The sequence below is a fragment of the Manis pentadactyla genome, chromosome 9, assembly GCF_030020395.1.
Source record: "Manis pentadactyla isolate mManPen7 chromosome 9, mManPen7.hap1, whole genome shotgun sequence".
Taxonomy (NCBI): Eukaryota; Metazoa; Chordata; class Mammalia; order Pholidota; family Manidae; genus Manis; species Manis pentadactyla.
In genome coordinates, this window is record NC_080027.1 from 61,249,478 (window position 1) to 61,271,869 (window position 22,392).

Consider the following 22,392-nt stretch of genomic DNA (forward strand, 5'->3'; position numbering starts at 1 on the left):
AAACAAAACAATCAGCTTCTCCTAAATAAATCTAAAATGTAATGCTTCTAAGTTTTGTCATCTCTTAAAACCTGATGATTTTCTTTTGAAAATACTAAAATTTCTTCTGAAGCCATGAGGGGAGGTGATGGGGTCACAAGCGAAGGGGGATGTCCAGTCAGGGCGAGGAGCACAGAAGCACTGTTTCTTCTGGTCTTGTTCTCAGTAAGTTGGAAATAGGATCAGAGACTGGACTAGGGGCCTCAGCTTCTTTTTCAAGTTCCCTCCAGGATGCAGCTTTCATTAAATACTATCCTCAAATTTGGAGTTCTTCTCTCTCGATTTTACATCTTTTTTTCTGCTAGCAACAACAAAATATATCACAGCAGGTGGCACCTAAATATGAAGCACCTAAAAAAAAAATCCTAGCTTTCTTCACTGAAAAAAATCACTTGTATTCACTTTAAAGTTTTGTAGGAATACAACTAAATTTCACTAAAATGAGAGTTACCTGTGTCTTTAGAATAACATGTGTACTATTTTCACTATTGCTGAAAATGTCAAGGATTTGGCTGGATCAGCTCGTGCTGCTGGGAGGTCATCAGCTCAGAGAAACATGCTCCCTTACCCTTGTATGCCTCATGATGCTCTACTGTGTTGTCCAGAGAATCTAAGATTTTATCTTTGGGATTCATTAAATGAGAGATCATGATCATGCATTTTAAATAAAGGAGAGGGAAAATCTGTACTTATTACTGCCACCATTTGCATGGCACTGTTTTCAAAGTTGATACAGCCTTTTAATTCGTGAGAGGTAAACATAGTTTGGTTTGGAAATTATCTCTGCCCATGACAGGAGTTTACGTTGTTTAAACCTCACTGAAAACAAAAGAGATGTATCTACTATTTATCGTACAGTAGTGTATATGAGGGTGAGCATGAGCCTCCTCAGTCTAATATCTATTTGAATTCCGTATTCTAATGGTGTGACCCCAGCAAGTATTTCACCCCTCCAATGACTGCTTCCTAGGCTTTTCCAGTGATTAGGTTAATACAGAGATTCTAATAGAAAGCCTAGCACAAACCCATAGTTACTTGATATTGGCCAGTTATGACCAGAGTAGGGGAGCATTTCAACAGGTTCTTAGAATGATGTGAATAGATATCCACTTGTCCCAAGGAGGATAAAATTTAAGAACAAACAGGAAGGCACTTTATTAAATGTTAATGTTTTTTACTTAACAGAAATTCCTCGAACTTACCAGGAGTATGAGAGCAGTATTACCTTGAAAATGTTCCTGTTTCAGTTTGTAAATTTTTACTCGTCCTGCTTCTACGTAGCTTTCTTTAAAGGGAAGTTCGTGGGCTATCCTGGAAAATACACATATTTGTTCAATGTGTGGAGAAGTGAAGAGGTAATAATTCTCTTGAGAAGTGAGGTTTGTGACTTCAGTAATTCATTGTTAACTAAACACCTTTTATGTGCGCAGTACTAATATTTTATCAGGTTGTAGGAGAAGTCTAAGACACTAACTCTGTTAACAGAGTATTGATCTTAGAATCCTGTCATCTGATAGAATTTCCAGAAACTTTTGGATAAGAAATTACATTGTGCCTATAGTTTGGTCATAAAATATCAGCTGTGAAATGGATAAGTAAGTTCGTATTTTCTGAAAGCTTCTTGCAAAGGATGAATGAGAACCTTCTGGAGATAGAGCGGAGAGGATGCCACTGTGGGTTATAGACTGACAAGGACAGTGGCTTCCAAACCTGGCTGTGCATCCAGATCACATGGTGACAACAACAACTTCCAGTCCTAACCCAGATACAAAGATTGAAGATTTTCTAAGAATGAGACCCAGAATTCTGTTTTTAACACATTTCATTGCTGAATATAATGCAGCTAGCCTGGCAGTGGCCTGTGATCATGCTTGGAACTATTGAGCCAGATCTCCCTGTATATTCCTTTAATATCCATTCCAACCAAAAGCTTCAGATTCTGATCTTCCGGTTTGGATTTCTTTCACTGAAAAAGTCCATCTTTCATCATTCATTTCTTTTTTCTCTTCTTGCTTTTGACTAGTGTGATCCTGGAGGCTGTCTGATAGAATTGACAACCCAGCTGACCATCATAATGACTGGGAAACAGATCTTCGGAAATATTAAAGAAGCCATTTATCCGTATGTAGTATGACTTACAACTTTTTGCTTGATTTAACTGTGAGATTTCCTCTGGAAGAAGATGGAATTGTTTGATTATAATGATGCCTTTGTTAGCATTTTGATTAAGTCAACAGAATACTTCACTTTCAATTATCAGTCAAGAATGCATTAAGGTAATAAAGGCTTATAAAATATGTGTCTCTTGCTTGAGTGAAGTTGAGGTAAAGGTAATTACCTTCTTCTCCTGTGAAGATTCCACTGGGGAATATAAATGGCATATCCTTTTAGATTATTCTATATGTTGCATATTATTTCTCAAGATTATCAGAAGTTGAGCTCTGTAAAAATATCCATATGTTATAGACACATCCAGGCACAAAAACTTGTCATGAGTGAAATGATGGTACATGAAGGGATTGCTCTGTGGACTAAAAACATAGCAATAATAACCAAGAAGACAGTTTATCTCAAATATAAGATGAAAATTCCCATGGATAAAAAAAAAGAATCATAAGCCTATAATCTTGCAGGCCTCCTAGTTAGGGAATGAGTGTTAGAGTTTAGCACCTACAGTATAGAGTGGATTAGAAGTCCTGCACTTAAAACAAGGGACTAGCCAGTTATCTGTACTTAAAGCTAGGGAATGGATTCATTCTCACTTGAAAGAATATTGAAAATTCCCTCCCCCTCTGCCTCCCCCCACTCCCACCTCCATGTTTCCATAGGGCTCCTGGTGTTCTACTTGATGTGCTGACAAAGGAAGAATATAGACTTCTCCTTTCAAATAGCGTTTGATGTATCATATCCCTAATATTGCCTCAGAGAAGTAACTCTAAACTATTATTTTTAAGTCTTAGCTCTAGATTGAGAACCCAAACAGCACAATGGAGGTAAACCCTAAACCAAACACAGGAGGGAGAATAGATATATGCACAGAGAGAAAAAAGAGATGGACAGAGAAATAAAAGTAAAAAGAAGCTAGGTGTAAAATTAAGCCTACAAACCAAAATTCCAAAACTTATAACAAGATTTAACATTATAAAGGCTGCTAACAAAATATTTTTAGAAGGTATATTTACTCTAGCCAAAAGATTCTGGCAAGAGCTAAAAACACAAGAAGAAGATGATACTGTCATTAAAAAGGATTAAGAAATAATGTAAATAAAAATAGGTATAACTAAATGAGAACAGATGAATATGAAAAAAGAATCAATTATTCATAAATGAAAAATGGTACTTTAAATAAAGAGTATAATAGATCGGATCAATTACAGACTGGACACAACTGAAGAATGAATTAGCGAATTGTTAAATAATTCCGAGAAATTCCTGCATTGTATGGTGCAACAGAGAGACAAGGTGACTAAAAAAATTGAACTGACAGGAGGCTATATCAACAGGCTTTATATTAATCTACTAGTAGTTCTAAAAAAAGAGAATTTAGTAAGTGGTGAAGGAAAAAGTTATTTGCATAGGTAATTGCTGAAAATTTTCCAAAAATTGAGAAGAATATGAGTTCCAGAAATGAAAATGATTCCTGTGGCATATGAAGCAAGATAAATAAAATGAAATTCACACCAAGGTGCATTATGGCAAAACCACAGAACAGTAGAGATAATCTTAAAATCTTTCAGAACAAAAAGTAATGTCATCTACACTGTCAATAGATTTCTCACTAATACCATTTGATGCAGAATAAAGTGGAGTATTTTCAAGATTCTGAGTGAAAATATTGTTCACTTAGATTTTAAAACCAGTTTAACTATTACTTAAAGTTTAGGTGAAATAAAGGCACTTTTAGACAAAAATAAAAAACCGAAAAACAGCTAAGCATTTACATTCATAGACCCTCATGGGAAGAAGTACTAGAAGATGTACCTAAGCGAGAAGAGAACACAGAATGGAAGTGTGGGATGCAAGAAATATTGGTCGGTACGGAAATTGTTAGCTCTGAAAAGAATGAATTACTTTGTTATAAATCTAAGGAAAAATCGGGGATTTGTATGCAGAAAACTACAAATCTTGATGAAAAAAATATTTAGTCTGTATAAATAGAAACAGTGTATCCATGGATTGGAATACTTAGCATAATAAAGATGCCAGTCATCCCCCAAATTGATAGACAGATTTTTTATTTTACTCAAAATATCATCAGCAGGATTTTTGTAGATATAGACAAGCAGATTCTAAAATTTATATAGAAGCCAAAGGAACTAGAATAGCCAAAATTATTTTGATAAAGTAGAATAAAGTTGGAGAAATTACACTACTTGATTTTCAGACTTACTATAAAACTATATTAATCAAGACAGTGGGATTGGTAAAGGTTTAGCTGTGTAGACCAATGAAATAGAGTAGAGTGCAGAAATACATCTACACAAATACGGCCATTTTATTTTTGATGGGTGCAAAAGCAATTCATCGAAGAAAGAAAAGTCTTTTCAACAACTGTTTCTGGAATACTTGTTCCACTGGACTTCCATATGCAACATAATATTCAATATAAACTTTTGCATCATTGAGAAATTAACTTAAAATGGATGGGGATAAAACCATTATTAAGAAAGCAAGGAATTAATTATTATTAAATTCAAGATAATGATTGCTATGTGGAGAACAGCACATTGGAATGGAGCATGAGAAGTGCTTCTTGAACTGGATGGGTCTCCTTTCCTTTGGGACTTCAGTTACATGTATGCCCATCTGTTTGATATTATTTCAAAAATCTCAAAAATCTGTTCCCTTTTCATCATTTGTTTTTCTTTTTGTCTTTCAGTTTGGAGATAGCAGTGTATCAGTGTTTCTTTCAGTCCACATTTGCTATAGTATTTTATATTCTTAATTTTTGCCAATTTGGAGGGTATAAATGACATCTCACTTTAGTCTCATTTTGCATATCCCTGATTAATAAAACGAATGAGCATTTTTTTGGCCATGTGTTTCCTCATCAATGAAATGCTTGTTCGTGTTGTTTAACCATTTTTCTACTTGTCTATCTTTTTCTAACTGATTTGTAGGAATACTTTATAACTTCAGGTTACTGTTTTTGTTTGTATGCGTTACAAAGATTTTATCCCAACACAAGTTTTGTCTTTTCATATTTTAATAGTATCTTTAGATCACAGTTTCTCAACTACACACTGCTGACATTTTGGGCTAGATAATTCTTTGTCATGGGGGCTGTCGTTTTGAGAATTTTCTGCAAGTGAATCCTACATGGTAGGATGTTTTAGCAGCATCCCTGGACTCTGCCCACTAGGTGGCAGTAGTCCTCCCTTCCCCAACTGTGACAAGCAGAAATGTCACCACACATTACAAATGTGCCCTGCGGGCTGAATCACTCCCAGTTGGGAACCTCTGCTTTAGATGGACAAAATGACATGCTTTTTAATATAGTAGAATTTATCAATCTTTTCTTTCACAGGTTAGCATATTTTAAGTATTAATAAGTCGTTCTCTACCCCAAGATGAAAAAGATATTCTCATATACTTCCAAAATTTTAAACATTTTAACAGTATTGTCTTTCTCCTCCAAATTCTTTGTATATATATATATATATATATATATATATATATATATATATATGAAATATTTTTGTGTTTTATATGTTCAAATTTAATTTCCTACACATACACACACATACACATAATTGTGTTACCATTTATCGAGAAGTCCCTCTTCCCCAGTCTCCATGATCTACAGTACCATTTATGCCATGTAACAAGTGGAAGGCTGTTAGGTCTCCATTCTGTCCCAGGATTTGTATATTCCTGTATCAATACTATGCTCTCTTAATTAATAGTTTTACCACAGTCTTGTTATCTGGTGAGGCAAGTTTTACCAACTTAGTCTTCATCTATAATAATATCTTGGTTAATCTTTGTCTTTTGTCTTTCTGTATAAAGTTTAGAAACAGCTGTCAGAGTTCACATTAAAAAATTGTTCTTTTGAATGAGATTACATTTCAATAGTTTCAGTAGAAACAACTGACATTTTTATAATGCCAAATCTTTTTTATTCACGAACATTTATTTTGGACTTTAATAACTTTAAAGATGTAAACTTCTGCATATAAATCTTATAAATTTTTTGTTTATAGGTCTTTTAATTTAAGTTGCTATTATAGATGATATCTTTAAAAGTATGCTTTCTATTTGTGTTTTGTGGCATATAGGAATGAACTATATTGATGAACTCTTATGATTTCTAATAATTTTTGTTTAACTTCACTTATTTAGATTTTCTATGCAGGTATTCCAGTCACATTACTGTTAATAATTGTAGATTCCCCTTTATTTCCAGTTCTTTTGCCCTTTTCACCTTATTGTTTTGGCTAAAATGTCCAGTAGAGTATTGAATGAGGTCATGCACACTCTTAATTCCTTCTTGATTCTAAAAGGAATATTTCTAACTTTTCCCTACTAAGAATGATGCTCACCCCAGGATTTTGGTAGATGCTTTTGATTAGATTAGTAGGCATTTTCCTACTTTTCTGTTATAAATAGGTTTGAATAGGTGCTTGAAATGTATCAAATGCATTTTTCTGCATTAATCAACATGATTTTATATTTTTCTCCTTAAGTATGTTAATGTGGTCTATAACATTGATTTGATTTTCTAATAAAAACCTTTTTTGTTCCTTAAGGAAATCCAACATCATCATGATACATTATGTTTTATGTAGTATGAAATTTAGTTAGGTAACATTTTGCTTAGGATTATTGCATTTATTTTCACGTGTTAGGTAAGTCTCTACATTTCCTTTGTCATGCATTTTCTGTTGTAACCAATTCTCATTTCCTTGAGTGTCCCTCTGAGTATCATGACAACATAAAGGTTAAATTAAATAGACAACAGTGGCCCTATGGTGACCCCCTCCTCCATATTCTCTTTAACAGAAATGTCTCTGAGTAAATGGATTTCCATGGAGAGATTCAGGATTGTCTTCTTTTCTTAGTCACCCCAATAAAGAACTTTGACTTCAGCATGTGTTGTGAAAAGAACACTAGCTTTTGATTTGGACTTTAGCTATAGTCCTATCTCTACTTGTTCTCTGATCTTAAGTTACTTAACCTCTCTTACTGCCAATTTCTAGATCTAACATTCTGATTCTCTGACCACTTTTATTTTTAACTGTTTCACATAATTTACTTTTATCACCTTTAACAGCATGGTTTTGAATTGGTGGAGACGCCGGAAAGCTCGGACCAACTCTGAAAAGCTGTATAGTCGATGGGAGCAGGATCATGACCTTGAAAGTTTTGGATCTCTTGGGCTATTCTATGAATACTTAGAAACAGGTAACTTTCAACCATCATCTTGAAATATAGAGTCAGGCTGGGTAAAAATAACTGTTTTTTAGCTCTTATTTCTCTCTGCCTTACACACATTTGGTTTTCAATAAGTCATTGGATGATGGAGGAAAAGATGGGTGGATATAAAGAAGATTGATATTCCCCACCAACTGGAGCACAGAATGAAGTTGAGTTTCAAAACACCAATCTTAGAGATATTTTTCCTTTCAATTAAATGTTAATATTTTTGACCAATTAAAGTGAGGATTGTATTTTAACAGCTGTCTAAAATTAGCTTAAATAATTATTTCTCCTTTTGTTTACCTCATTGACAGCTCAGAGAGAGAGTAAGTTGAAAAACATTTCTAGAGTCTGACATATATTTAGTATAGGTCCTTCATTTCAGGTGGAAAAGAAGAAGTTAAAGCAATTATGCAGAGGAAACCAAGATTTAATACAAGAAGTGCATAGAATATGTTAAGGATCAAACAATAAAGAGATCTTGAGGTGAAATTTTAGGAGAGATAATGATGAGGACTGCTTGTATAGTCTACTCAGAGTGTTGCCTCTCAAGTGATCTTTTCTGCTTCGTTGGTGAAATTAAGGACAGTTTTCTTAACCTATTCGTAAGGCCCGTAAAATCATGGTGGGATGAATGAGAGCACCTGAAATTGTTACTGATCCTCCACTATTTCATATATATGTTATCCTGATGGCATTAGGTAAATGTAGGACAAATAAAAACAGTAGATTTTATATCAAAATGAAATGTAATTTTTGTACATACATAAATTATAAAATGTAAATGATGTAAATTAGATAGTCCTTGCTTTATGGGGTGACAAGTCTGTAAGTTTCAAATGAATTTATGTGTAAATGCATCAGATCACCACTGAAATTAAAGAACGAAATATAGGTTTCATAATAAGATTATCATTTTTTGAGACACAATGCAGAGTTAAATTATTCTGGATGTTTTACCTACATTATCTCTACTCTTGAAACATTCTACAGAGTAGTCATTATTCACTGCATTTTATTTTAGAGGATACTGTAATTTGGATAGGTTAATTGTTTTGTCATGGGCCACAAAGATTTTAGATAAAGTTAATCTGAGATTTGAACCTAGAAAAATCAAGCTGTTTCCACATAATACTTCCTCTTAATTTTCTATCTCTTGGTTTAGCAGAGAAGGCAGGAATAGAGGTGGTTTGTTCATTTGGTTTAGTAGATGACAAGGACTGATTCTTATGAGAAAAGCTGAAATCCAGAAACATTTGAGATTCATCTAAAAATAGAGGACTTGTAGAAGATTCTTCCTTTCTTCCTTTATGGAAAGCCATTCCTTTATTGCTTACAATTTTCTCTCCATTCGTGTGGGAAGCCCAGACTGCCATTTGCATGGATTCTTTTAACCCAAGGATTGTTAGAAACAAAAATGGAAAGATAAGCCAGCTTACACAGGTGTTAAATGTTAAGGAGGAAAGAGTAAAACATTTACAAAGATATCAATATAGACAGTACAGAGGATCAGGACCTTAACAAATGTGTATTTCTTTTCCCCACATGTAAAATATGTTTTTGATGCTTTAGATGATTCATTTCCTAATTTTTCCTCAAATACCTTGTTTTGCACTGCCTTTTCACCTGTTAGCTTCTTCAAATCTTAAATAATGCATTCATTCTTAAAGCCTATAGTTAAGTATTTCTGTATACCTAGCACATACTGGCTACTGTAAGCATACAAATGAAATAGTCATTATCCTTGATTTCAAAAAAGTACATAGGTAAGCAAGATAGAAAAACTTGATTATCCCACTAATGTGCCAATCCTAGTGTAAAGGCTAGACTAGCATAGAACTACATATAGCCCACAGTAAAAGGCTATGTTTTAAGAAGAATAAAACGAGTATCTTATCAAACCAGAATATATGCTTTCTTCAGACAAGCATATCTCAAAAGAAACACCAAGGATAGAACTGAGCTATGCATGCCCAGTTTCTCTTTTCCATTCTGCCTAGGAAAGAAGTCAAAATACTTCCTACAAAGAGGAGAGAGTGGACAGGTGGAAAGAGGATGGAGTGTTTTACCATTGTAGATCCCCCCAAAATGAAGGATGTGTCAGGAATTAGGCAAACTGGTTCCCATTTTCCTCTCTACAATAATGAGTTTATGAATTTTTCTTTTTTTCTCTACAGTTATCCAATTTGGATTTGTTACATTATTTGTGGCATCTTTTCCTTTGGCTCCTCTCCTTGCTCTCTTGAATAACATTATAGAGATCCGAGTGGATGCCTGGAAACTTACGACTCAGTACAGGAGACCTGTAGCTGCTAAAGCTCATAGCATAGGTGTTTGGCAAGACATTCTTTATGGAATGGCTGTCCTTTCTGTTGCAACTAATGTAAGTAGACCTATTTTGGTGGGGTGACTTTGTATTTTATTTTGTCTTGGGGATGCAGAGATATGCTTGACTCAATATTTACACTGATTTCATTATGGTAACAGTCCATAAAGATAAAACATCCCTAAACTTTTATGCACTAAACAATGTTGAGAAATCTAACATGCAAACTTTTAGAACTACAAGGAAAATTGTAAAATCGCTCTCATTAAAATGCCATATTACAGTTGCATAGCATGTGACAAAGTAGACAGAAAATAAGTAAGAATGTAAAGGCTTTGAATAATACAGTTAAAGCTTGATTATAAATAAAGTTGTATATCAGAAACAGAATGCACACTTATCTGTTGTTTATGGAACACTTATTAAAAATGATAATAAAACCAAATTCCCAAAAGCAGAAATTTTACAATGTATGCTCACCTATAATAATGGTATAAAATTGAAATAGATAAGATAGTCAAAGAAGAAGATCTAGCCTCTTAACATTCATATCTCTAAGTCAACTTTATTGTGTAAAGAGGAAACAAAATTGAAATTATAAAGGGCTTAATTAAAATTAAAACCTATAGGAAGCAGCTAAAACCACAGTTACAGAAAGGATAACAATAAATGCTTTTATTATTAGAAAAGACTGGAATACATGAGCTGAGCATGTAAATAAGAAGCTAAGGAAAAAAACGTAAAACTAATCAATAGAAAATAGAAAGAATTAATAAAGATATAATCAGAAATAATCAAATTAAAAACAAACAATATGCAATATAATTACTAACTAAATCAAGAGTTGGTTCACTGAAAAGACAACATAAGCAGAACTCTGAAAATCTGAAGCCATAAAAAAAATTGCAAGGTACGGGTGAGAAAATTATGTGAGACTGCTCTGTTTGCATTTATTCCAATAAATTTTAAAATCTATTTGAACGTGTCACTTGTTTAGAAAATAAAATATACCATAATTTTTTCAGTATGTGAAAGAAAATCTGAGTGGTTCATTACCTATAGAAGTAAGAGTCAAAGTTTTTAAATGTGCCACTAAACATGTAGATGGCAGGGCCAGGTGATTTTAAATTGACTTATCTAATCTAAAGGAAGCATGCTATTTATACTATTCCAGAACTTAGGCAAGGATGGGAAAACACCATTCCCGTGGAGTCAAATACTGAAATTAATTGCACTGAACTGTGGAAAATTTTCCCACACATGGTCTTGCCAGAACTGTGCTGTGAAACAGTAAGAAATGTAAGAAATAGCAAGGTGTGGTAGAAAGAGCATGAGATTTGGAGACACAAACAAGTAGGTTCAATTCTCAACTTAGCCACTTTCTACCTAAAAAATTTTTGGATTAATAATCATACACTGTAAATGAACTATTTCATGTTTTAGGCCAAAGACTCATATTATTAACCTGATTTGTAATAGCATTTTAGTCATTTTGCATTCATATGGCATGTGGAACTGAGAAATACAAACCAGACATTTTTGAAGCTAGGCTCTTACCTCATGTCCTCCCTCTTGCTTTGTTTTTTAGGCTTTTATTGTTGCATTTACATCGGACATTATTCCCCGCCTAGTTTACTACTATGCCTACTCAAAAAATGCCAATGAGCCTATGAAAGGATATGTCAATGACAGCCTGTCAACATTCCTGATAGCTGATTTCCCAAACCACACTGTGCCTTCGGAAAAGAGAGACTTCACCACTTGCAGGTTTCCTCTTGTTTTCTTAGGTTTTAATTTTGCCTTTTTAAGGTATTTCTCAAGTTCTCCATTTCCTTCACATCTTAAAATGTAAAGGACTCACTTGGGGCAATAAAAATCCTGGACGAATAAAATCTAGAATTCACACATTGTATGATTCTTATTTGGAAAAATAGAATGACCAGAAGTAAGAATATTATGGGTAAAGAAAATAATTTATTTTGAGTGATTTCTTTTTTAAATGTATTGGACAGTTTCTCTCCACCAAATGCTCTTTGGTCCCAAATTGTAGAATCTATAGATCACACAGCGTGATCACATTATATGTGCATTTAACCTAATTGTACTTAACTGCGTGTCCTCAAAATGAGATAAAGTGAGGACGGAAATAACAGTATGTTTAGTTCACTGGCCATCCCACTTGAAGGGTTTCTTCCATACAGGGACGGTGAAATTGAATTTGTGAACCTGCCGTTTCCACACTCAGTGTTTTCTGTACTGTGAGAATCTTTTTTACTCTGGGATGTAAAGATTTTATGTGTAAGTTTTATATAATATAGAGGATGTAATCAAGGCCCCTTAACTTAAACTAGCTACTTCATTTGGGGTTTTGCTTTGCTGGGATTCAACAAAGAAACAGCAAAACGTTGCAACACAGGTAGACAAAAGTATTGTTATATTCTTTATTTGCATATAGAGGAATCATAGCATAGTGCATAAGAGCATGGACACTTGGGTCAGATTTCTTAATGTCAGAAGAACATCAATATCTAGCAATTTTCTAGAAAACAATGAGCTTACAACGTAGAACACTAAGGAAACTCAAGAAGGATAATAAGGAAAAGATGTCAGATAAGCCAAGAGAAAATAGAGTTTGGAGAAAATAGAAATGGTCAACAATGTCAAATCCTATTGTCAAAAGATCAAATAAGATGAGGATTAAAATATTCCTTCAGTTTAATGACAGGAGACAATTGGTTTTAGTTGAGTGATGAATAGAACTAAGTGTGTTAACGAGTAGGAAGAGAGGGAATAGAGACAGGAAGTTTTTTTAACTCTTTTGAGAACTTTGTCTTTAAAGGGCAGGAGAGAAGTTTTGTTTGTGTGTCCTGCACATAACTAATATATGACTATGATTTTTATATGTACAAGAAAGATAAATGTTTCATAATAGCAATTATCTTCCTATGACTTGACTTTGTGGTCAACTAAAAGGATCTCTTTAAGAGAGATAATAAGAATTTATGCTAGGCCTCTCCATTTGAAACCATAGCCAATTTTTTGCATTTACTTCTATTTTTCAGGTACAGAGATTACAGATATCCTCCTGATCATGATCAGAAATATTTTCATAACATGCAGTACTGGCACGTGCTTGCTGCCAAGATGACCTTCATCATAGTTATGGAAGTAAGCCTTTCTTGACTTTCATCCTAGTTAGTCTCTTCTCCTGTTAAGCATTTATTCAATATCTCTCAGTAGAAAATTATCATTATTCCAATAAATTGCTTTGAAGGAAGTATTTATTGTCATAAAAAACAACCTAAGGATATTTTCAGTATGATGGATGGTCTACTACTTACTATTGTTGATGATAAGGTGACAGAAAAGGAAATAAAAAATATGGCCTCTTCCCTTAAGTTCAGGAAAAGGACAGGGGACCACTGATTTTACTAAATACCTATTGTTTACTGGTTCCAGAGGCTATAATAATCTTCTTGTGAGTTAGACTTTATTATTCACCCTTAAAAAATGAATCTGAGACTCAGCAAAATTATTGAGTTGTTTTAAAGATAATCAGCCAATAGTAAAGCTGGGTTTCAGTGCCAGGTTTCTCAGTGCAGAGCCTCTGCTCTATCCACTATTTGTGTTTTCCCCCTTGTGGAATATCTAGTATAGTTATGGGTTTAAGGCATGCAGTAAAAACATGAATACAGAGGGGATATTTGACTAAGTTACAAATTGAGTGCTATTAATCATAAGATGTAAAGGCTAATAAGGGAGAGAGAAATTAATGTAAAGTACTTTTTCTCTATAATAAACCCCAGTAACAGGCAAATTCAGTGCAAATTCCGATCAGTTTTTATTTTATTTTTATCAAGGTTATACATGTAACTTAAAGTCAAATAATTGTACATGATGAAAAAGAGTGCAGTCTTATGTAATATTCCTCCCCATGTTTCTCCTCTCTCTCTCTCTCTCAGTTCTCTATGAATTTGTTGCTTTTGTTCCCACATTTGCCATCATAAAGTTAGATCACCTTTCAGTCTGGTAAATTACAACAGGAATTCTTTTGATTTATTTGTTTTTATTTATTATTAGTATTAGTGTTTTTAATCATCCCAGGATCTGACCCACCATCATCCAGGACTTTTCTTCACCTTCTCTTATACTGAATACTATATGTTCTGCACTCTACATTTTTCCCATTCTTGGAAAAAAAATTATTTTAATGAAGCACATCTTGAAGTAATCTGAAGAAAATTATGAGTGGTCAATTTTGAGACCTTGAAGGTTGAAATTTTACTTTCTTTCCTAATAGGTGATTAATTGGTATGGAATTCAAGATTGAAAGTCATTTTCCCTGAAAATTTTTCACCCAACTTTAGGTATCCATGGAATTTTTGAAGACATTGCTCTATTTTTTGTCAGCTTCCAGTGGTTATAAAACACCATTCTGCTTCCCCAGTCTTTGTTTATGATCTTTTTATTAATCAGTACACTTGAGCAGTCTCCCACTTTTATGAAACCTTTTTTAATATGAAACCACACAAGACAGTTTCACACAAGACAGTTTCTTGGTATTGGACATACTCATTATTCTGGATACTCAATGAGTCTTCTGCTTACCCTCTAAGTTGAAAAAGTTTGCTTGTATTATTTCTTTGATAAATTCCTTCTTTTCCCTGTTGTTTTCCTGGGACTTAGTCAGATACTACACTTCCTGTTTTGAAACTGTTATTATCACTTATTTTCTCTTATAAGTAGATTGATTCATCTTTGCCTCTTTATTCTACCATTCTTTTGGTCCCTTTATTATTTCTATCCATATTTATGGGTTTCAGTCTTTTTCTTTCATATTAGAGACTTTCTTACATATTTGGCGGTTGTTGGCCATCCACTCGTCATTAAAAGTGAAGCAGTGAAAGCTGACTGTGAGCTTTGTGAGCTTGCGGGAGGAATGTCACTGAGGGCATTTCACTGTAGGGTGATAAGGTAGTAAGGGGACCTTTTATTTCAACTGAGACCTATGTACTTTTTTTATTTGTAGTTCTCACTTCCAATGAGAACTTCAAATGACTGGTCATTTCCACCAGGAAAAGTCCGTTTCATGGTTGCCTGTGTTTTAAGAGCTGAGCAAGGCAGAGGGATGAGGGATCCCAGGATTCACTTAGTGCTGCATTTCACTTAGTTGCCCTGTTTTCAGCATGGTGCCACATCCTCATCCTTGCTCTCTGGTGTCCCTGAGCCCACAGTTTTCTGTTTTAATTACTGCTGAAAATAAATTACTCTGTTATTGCCAAGGTGGGGTTGGAGAGAGGTAGTGCCTGGATACAGATGGAAGAGAGGTTCTGAAAATGCAGTTTGCTCCTTATACACATTTTAAACTAATCCTCTTGTTTTCAACTCCACCCACACTTATGCCTTCAAAGTCTTCAGTACCTTCTTTTCTGAGCTCTTCTGATAATTTAAAACAAAACAGGCTCTTGTCTTGTTGGTTTCTATCATTGCCATATTACCAACTGCAAGTTTCAATGCCAGCTTTCTTCATTCTCTTGAGTCTGTTATCACTGTTCCCTCCCTTTTCTTTTTGTTTTTATGAGTTATACCATTTTTAAAAATTCCTTTAAAAATATTTTATTAGGTTTTCAAGAGGGAGAATAGAGAAGGAGTGTATTTAATAACCACGTTCAACTGGATTTCTACAATTATTTATTTTAGTATGTATTTAATATTGGTCTTCATAGGAAAGTTCCAGAACAGAAATAATAATATCTTTTTTGCTTTTCTTCCCCCTCTTGGGTTGAGCAGTTTATTAAATAAATGAAATGATTTGTAGGAACGTCCTGTTGAGCATTTGATGATTCTAATAGTGCCTTTGGTTTTCTTTTATGTTTCCTCTAGCATATTGTGTTTTTAGTTAAATTTTTATTGGCCTGGATGATCCCTGATGTTCCAAAAGATGTCATGGAGAGAATCAAGAGAGAAAAGTTAATGACTATCAAGATTCTCCATGACTTTGAGCTTGACAAACTAAAAGAGAACCTGAAAATTAATTCTAGTGAATTTTCCAAGCATGTCATGATTGAGGAAAACAAAGTACAGCTGGCTAAATCAACAATCTGATCAACATAGTGAGCAAACAGCCTGGATGCCTGTCTGGCTTCACAGTTTTCCCTTGGTTTAGGGCTAGAGGCCAGGAGCCATGTGTCAATTTCACTCCTTTTTTTTTAACTCAAGAGATTTTATACACTTTTACAGAGACCTGCTTTGTGAGGTTGGACAAGCACCACTTGTGTGCTTCACTGGCTGAGCTCTCCCCAGATATTGTTTTCTGGGTTTCTATAAACGACTGTTAAAAGTGTACATGGAATCAGAATATTGGAAAAGCACATTTTCATGGTCTTCTCTTGGGTTGCTTTATGTCTTCTTCCAGCAAGAAAAATGTTGGGATAAAAAGAAAAGAAGTGAAGAGGCCTACTGAGCCTTATATAATCTTACCATTTTAGACTATGCTAATGAAAAACCAAAATTACACAATAGATGAAAACTCACATATTTAATAATATTGGGTAAATATTGTGGGAGGGTTTTGTTCCTGAAATTGTCCTGAACAAGTTAAACTTTCATCACAATCCCAGATTGTCCTTCCAGGTAAATGCAGAATTGATTTTTCAAGAGACAAAGTGTGGGTTTCAACAAAAGACGAACTAGTTCTTTAAAGATAATATTTTGGTAACGGTAGTTTTAAGATGAGATTGTATTATCTGGAAAACAGCATTAAGAAGTTATTGGATTGCTTCAGGTCTTCAAGCAAATGAGAAATAAATATGTTTTAATTGTTAACAAATTCAGGACAATGTATATTGATTAATTTACTGCCCTTAATCAAAAATTGTTGAATTATTTTTAAAAATAATTTTTCTTCTACAATGCCTATTTTGCATTATGAAGCCTGTTTGAGCATTAGGTATTTGTATAAGTTAGGTACAAATGGTTTGTGAAATTTGTTTAAAGCAATCTCAAATCTTTTAATGAGTTCATAGCCTTTTCTATTGATGCATTGCTTCATACAATGCTCAGTGCCTTGTTCCTATGCCTTTAACACACGAGAAGTTGTGCTGTTGATTCGACATAACATCTCCAATGTGAGCTTGTTTTAGGGAAATTGTCATTTTAACATCAATCACAGAGTTTTAACACCAAACATGGATCAACCAAGTAAGAATGATGTGATAGATGTGATAGCTAAGTGGAAAAAAGTCACTGAAGTATTTCTCTCATACTTAGACCTGTGGTGCATGTACACCAGTCCTTATTCTTCTTTCCTTTAAAAAATATTTCGTACATTTATAGAGTAAGAGATACAGTTCATTTTTATAGTTTGAATCTCTAGTTTCAAATTACACTTCAGTTCCAAAAGAACAGTGTTTTTTAATTACACGTAAAAGAAGAAACTTTGTTCCAAGATTACTTTAAAGTATTAGTTCATTATTTGATGCTAATACATTTTTGTGGAACTGCCAGTATTAAGCATATGTCAGGTAGTATTAACTAATAATCAATATTAAGCATTTAGAACTGAGGGTTACGAATTTTATAAAACCATGAGACTGTTACCCCAGTAGTAGCACAGATGATTTGTCATCCACTAGGTAGATTTTGTGAACATTTTCTTTCGCATAATTCGAAATCTCATTATTGAAGGATGATTTCATATGTGGAGGAGATAGATTTCTTGTTTGAGAAAACCTGTCAGTATTACTAGGAAATAAACCACAGATGTGATATCTTTGGCTTGCCCAAATTCTGTGCTGCTATGATGTTGTACATTGTGCACAGCTCATATTGCTTCCTTCCTGGGTGCTAATAAAAGTAAGGAAGAGTGTGGAAATTGGTTTTGTGAATGTAAACTCTCATTTGTATGACTTAACTCTACTTATAGAGCTAGATTGTAAGATAAAGACAAATTTAACTGTACACTGCAATCTTTAACTCTAGTGTCAAGATTGTAGGATGTATGGAGAAACTAGCACAGGAGGAAACTGTTTTAAGATTAAGTTAATAGTTCCTATTTTGGTAGTTTCCTTTTACAATGTTATTAACAAATACTTTATATTCATATTTTAATTTTCTACCAAGAAGTTTATCCTTATTTCACAGATTTTTAAACAAAATACAAGTACCCTCACTTTCCTAAAAGCTTTCTAACAAAATTCAAAGCTGGATCGATTCAGGTAGATTTGTCTTCTCTAATAAACCCATTGGTTTTATGAGAGGGCTGAATTAAGAGCACCTGACTACCAAATATAAGATGATCTTTATCAGCATTCCGGGTATTTTATCATCCAATCAAACCCATAGTTTTGTTTTCAGAAATGTTCCGGGAAACATTTGAGATTTTATTTGAAATAATTTTAAGTGCAAAAGCCAAGAAATACATAACTCTTTCCAAATGTCAACTCTAATCCTTGCTTTCATCAGTTTTTCTTTGCACACAAGAAGCAGAATCCACTTCAAAACATTTATTTTGTAGGAATCCATCAAGAAGGGAGCATCTTAATTAAATGGAATATTGTCTTCTCGTGACCCCTCCTGGCTTTAACATTTTTCTTTAAACTGAGCCATTAAGCAAGTTATCAAAGAGAAGGAAAAAAGACTGCAGATAGGAGGGACGGGGGAAAGGGAGACAAGGACCGCTCTCCTTGTGAGCCTGCACGCGCTCTATGGGGAGAGAGGTGCCGGCAGGCTGCGTGCTGCAGCTGTGGGTAGTCCGAGGAGTATTTATTAAGCCATCTAATGAGAGTGAGAGAAAAGCCAAAGCAATTTCAAGTTGAAAAATAAGCTTCAAAAGTAAAACTGATTCCAAGAGATTTTGCAGTGTCAGGTACTATATGCAGCCCCAGGTATCTATCGATTGACTTCAGTTGAGGGTGAGGAATTTGTATTGCTCATTCAAAAGGGGAATTTACTGTTTTGAGAGAACTTCTCTAATGGTTGTTTTAATTAGTAATTGTTACATTATGAAAGAATGTTATGAAGGAAAATAGCACTGAAGAAGTACCAATGGCTAGACTTTGACGTCTGCTACCATAATTCACTATAATTATTGTTACTTTTTCTAAATACATTTATGCTCCTACTTGATGTGTGATAATTTAAGTATGCCAGTTGTCCATCATTGTGTAAAAATTCATGAAAGAGTGAAAAGAACAGCATGGTTCAATGTGTATGACCTAACTACTTACATCCCCAAAAATATTTGATTAGGTATGTCTTTCTTACATGTATTCTGTGCCATAATGTTAACTTTTCTTTCTGTGTGTATGTGTAAGGAGGTGTGTATGGAGGTATGCAGAGAAAGTTTCTCTTGAGTAGTCTACGTAAGTCTCGAGATTCAAATTCATGCAGTGAATAAAGTAATGCTTAATTTTCATCTACATTTTGACATGACTCAGTTTATTCTTATGGTAAGATGTTTATGTAATTTTTCTGAATTTGAGTGCTGTAAAGGTTTTTAGGTTTAGAAACATTAAGATGCATTACATGTAACATGTCTCATTTACAAGATTACATGTTTGTCACTTTAGAGATGCAAATTCCTTGAAGTAAGAGGCTCAATGGTCCAGAGAAAAATGGAGAAAGTGGTAGTTTTGTTGTTTTGTCTCTTTACTTTTTCTATTTTAGGAGGTGATAAAGGTGAATAGAAAGTTTCAGAGAGAAAATTAGTATGTTGCAAGATTTTCTTGATTTTTTCCTAGTCCCCATCTTTCTCAGAAGAACTCCACGACCACCTTCACTGGAATTGTGAGAAATGCATATGCCTTGGTCCTAATCCCAGCTCCCCAGGAGCAGAGACTCTGGGAGAGGAGCTTCAAAAAATCGCCAGGGTTATAAGACTATTTAGTGGGGGTATAAGACTTCAGAATTTCATAAAATGCCAAATTCCCTAGCCTAAAGCATTCTTAAATGAATATTCATCATTCCAACCCATCAGGGAAGTATGTCAAGGATTGTTATGTAGACTCAACTTGTAGAATTGCTGTAATTCCACAGTATGCTGAAGTAAATGAAATATTTTACCTGAAGAGCCCTAGACCTGTAATTTCTACATAATTTTTTAAAAGGGGTGATAGGATAAAATGTATTTGATTTTATCAATATATTCAAGAAAAGAAAAGTGCCTACTGGCCAAAAATTAAGATGAATACATCACATTCTAAGTATGAAAGACACATCTAAGTTGCGAGAACGAACAGATTCTCAGACTGGATTTAGTCAAGGACAGCAAGATTACTACTACATTTCAGGATTGATTTGTTATAGACAGTAGGCGTTTTGAAATTGTGGAAGGGCCTGGGAAGCAATGGTCTGGCAGGGAGATTTGAAGGGTCAGAGAAAAGGCACCATTCAGCTCTTCTGAAGCAGCTCCTCAGGTGGACAATTGGAGTACGCACGGCTTTCCAAGTGCTGAAGTGAGACTGGGAAGGAAAGCTAGGGAACAAGTCTATGGAAAGCCGTTGTTTTTGTATATCTACTACTCTGTGCTTTTTGCAGCCAAGCCTCACTCGTGGGTGTGGGCCACTGCTGTTCAGGAGGATCGGGGCATGGAGTGGAAAGGAGAACAAGCTAGAGCCCACTGGACCCCTTTCTGTGTATCCATTACCGTAACTGGCCTCAAAGACCTTCAGGGAGAAATAGCTGCTGCTTCACATTTGTTTGCCTCTTTTGTAAATGTAACGTGACGGCACATAAGAAAGAGACTTCTGGGAAATGCAGCTCTAGCTTAACGAAACTGACAGTGCAAACCACCATACAGACAAAATTAATAAAACTTGATTATTTGAGCAATGTGATTAAAAAGTAGGCTTCATTTATCTTCATAAAATGTACTCAATAACTGAAGAATAGGAATTTCTTTTCAAGCATGTTCTAAACATTTACAAAATCTGACCAAATACCAGGACATTAAAAAAATAATTTGGCAAATTTCAAAGAACTAAAATCAGTCACATAATTTTCTCTGTCCACAGTAAAATGAAACTAGAAAACAATTTTAAAAAAGAATGGAAAATTATGTAACATTTTGAAATACTGTATGGATCAAAATGATCAAAATGGAATTTAGAAGATAATTTTAATTATATGATACAAAAAACACTACATTAAATTTTGTGGGTACACTAAATACTAACTGAGTGGTTTTTAGGGGAAATGTATAGCCTTTAATGACACTATTCAAAAAGAATGAAGATGGGAAAACAGGCTAAGCACTGAAAGAATTTGGAGAATAGCAAATAAAAAATGATAAAAGGGAGGAAAAATCAATTTAAGAGGAGAAATTAATGAGAAGCATACAGAAAACAAGACCCTTAACGGGAACATATTAGACTTGTTAACCTTCAAAATAAAGCTGTCAATTATTTTACCAGCAAAATGGGTTTATTCTGGACTGGTAGAGTATTCTGGACCAGTAGAGTATTGCAAGTCAGGGACCTAACCTATGGCAAAACCACAGGAATTTCCTGAGAACAAAAGAAAAGAGGATCTTTCAGAGAAGCTGGGGAAGAGGTAGGAGGACTGTTTTAAGCAAAAAGTCCATTGGTGGAAACTGGGAGTCCCACATGTCGTGGCATCTCATTGGCTGAGTTGTGACAGTCTCTCATTGGCTAGACTGGGGGAAGAAGAAACTCTTCACACCTCCTACTGGGTGGCAAAGTAGTCAAAATAGATGGGTTGTAAGGTGTGTGTCCCTTCCGGTGGGGTCCACAATCAACCAGGTAGTGGTGGGTCTGACAGCTCCCGTGCAGGCCTCCCAACTCCAAGTCAGGGAGGTTTCCCTCTATCAATTTACACAGACATATTCCCTTTATAAACAGCACCTAGAAATGTCACTTAAGTAATAATGACCTGGATTTTGTTCAGACCACTGAAACCCTGAGAACAAGTAGAAAAATTGAGTAAAATGTTAAAAAAAAAAGTTGAAAGTGTCAGAAAATTACAAGGCAAAGCGAAACTTGTGATCTTATAGAAACAATACTTAGGAGAGGAGATAAAAAAAGTGAGAGAGGCAAGCCTGCCTTTGTGGTTATTTTTCTCCTTGAAGAACTTGGAAATAACAAAAGGAAAAGTAAAAGCTGAACGGAAGAGACTTTAGATGAGCATTCAACAGACTTGGATTTGGGAAAAAATATTTCAGTTTAGGGCCTACTAAGGATAACTAGCCTTTGGAAAATCAGAGCTTTCTGTTGAAACATTACATATAAGGACACATAACACTGAACATTACAGAATGGAAAAAAGATACTCCATGAGAACATTAACTAAAATTAATGAAATAAAATAAGTCTATATAAATATTAGACAAAGTAGATTGTGAGGCAAGGTACAGTACTAGAGATTGAGATATTTTAAGATGGAAAAATGGTCATTTTTAAAAAGAATACATAACAATTCTAAATATGCATCTAAGAACATGTAAGAAAATGTGTTGATAGAAATAAAACACAAAATGTTGATTAGAAGTAAAAGGGATAAAAAATCTATGACTGGATTTGGAGATGTTAACATCTCTTAATAACTGATAGACTATGTAGAAAGAAAAAGCAATAAGGATATAGAAAACTTAA

At 34.3% G+C, this 22,392-nt stretch overlaps 1 protein-coding gene across 5 annotated transcripts in view; it reads left to right on the top strand.

Annotated features, from left to right (window-relative positions):
- The window catches only part of ANO5 (anoctamin 5), a 112,704-nt gene extending 95,047 nt beyond the window's left edge, over positions 1–17,657 (top strand). For all 5 annotated transcript variants that reach the window (XM_036932722.2, XM_036932724.2, XM_036932723.2 and 2 more), the window contains 7 exons: positions 1,225–1,394; positions 2,063–2,160; positions 7,313–7,443; positions 9,636–9,841; positions 11,373–11,551; positions 12,847–12,952; positions 15,668–17,657. In XM_036932722.2, the coding sequence (XP_036788617.2) occupies positions 1,225–1,394; positions 2,063–2,160; positions 7,313–7,443; positions 9,636–9,841; positions 11,373–11,551; positions 12,847–12,952; positions 15,668–15,889 (1,112 nt within the window). In that variant the 3' untranslated portion in view covers positions 15,890–17,657. The remainder of the gene's footprint in view (positions 1–1,224; positions 1,395–2,062; positions 2,161–7,312; positions 7,444–9,635; positions 9,842–11,372; positions 11,552–12,846; positions 12,953–15,667) is intronic.
- Positions 17,658–22,392: the final 4,735 nt, after the last annotated feature.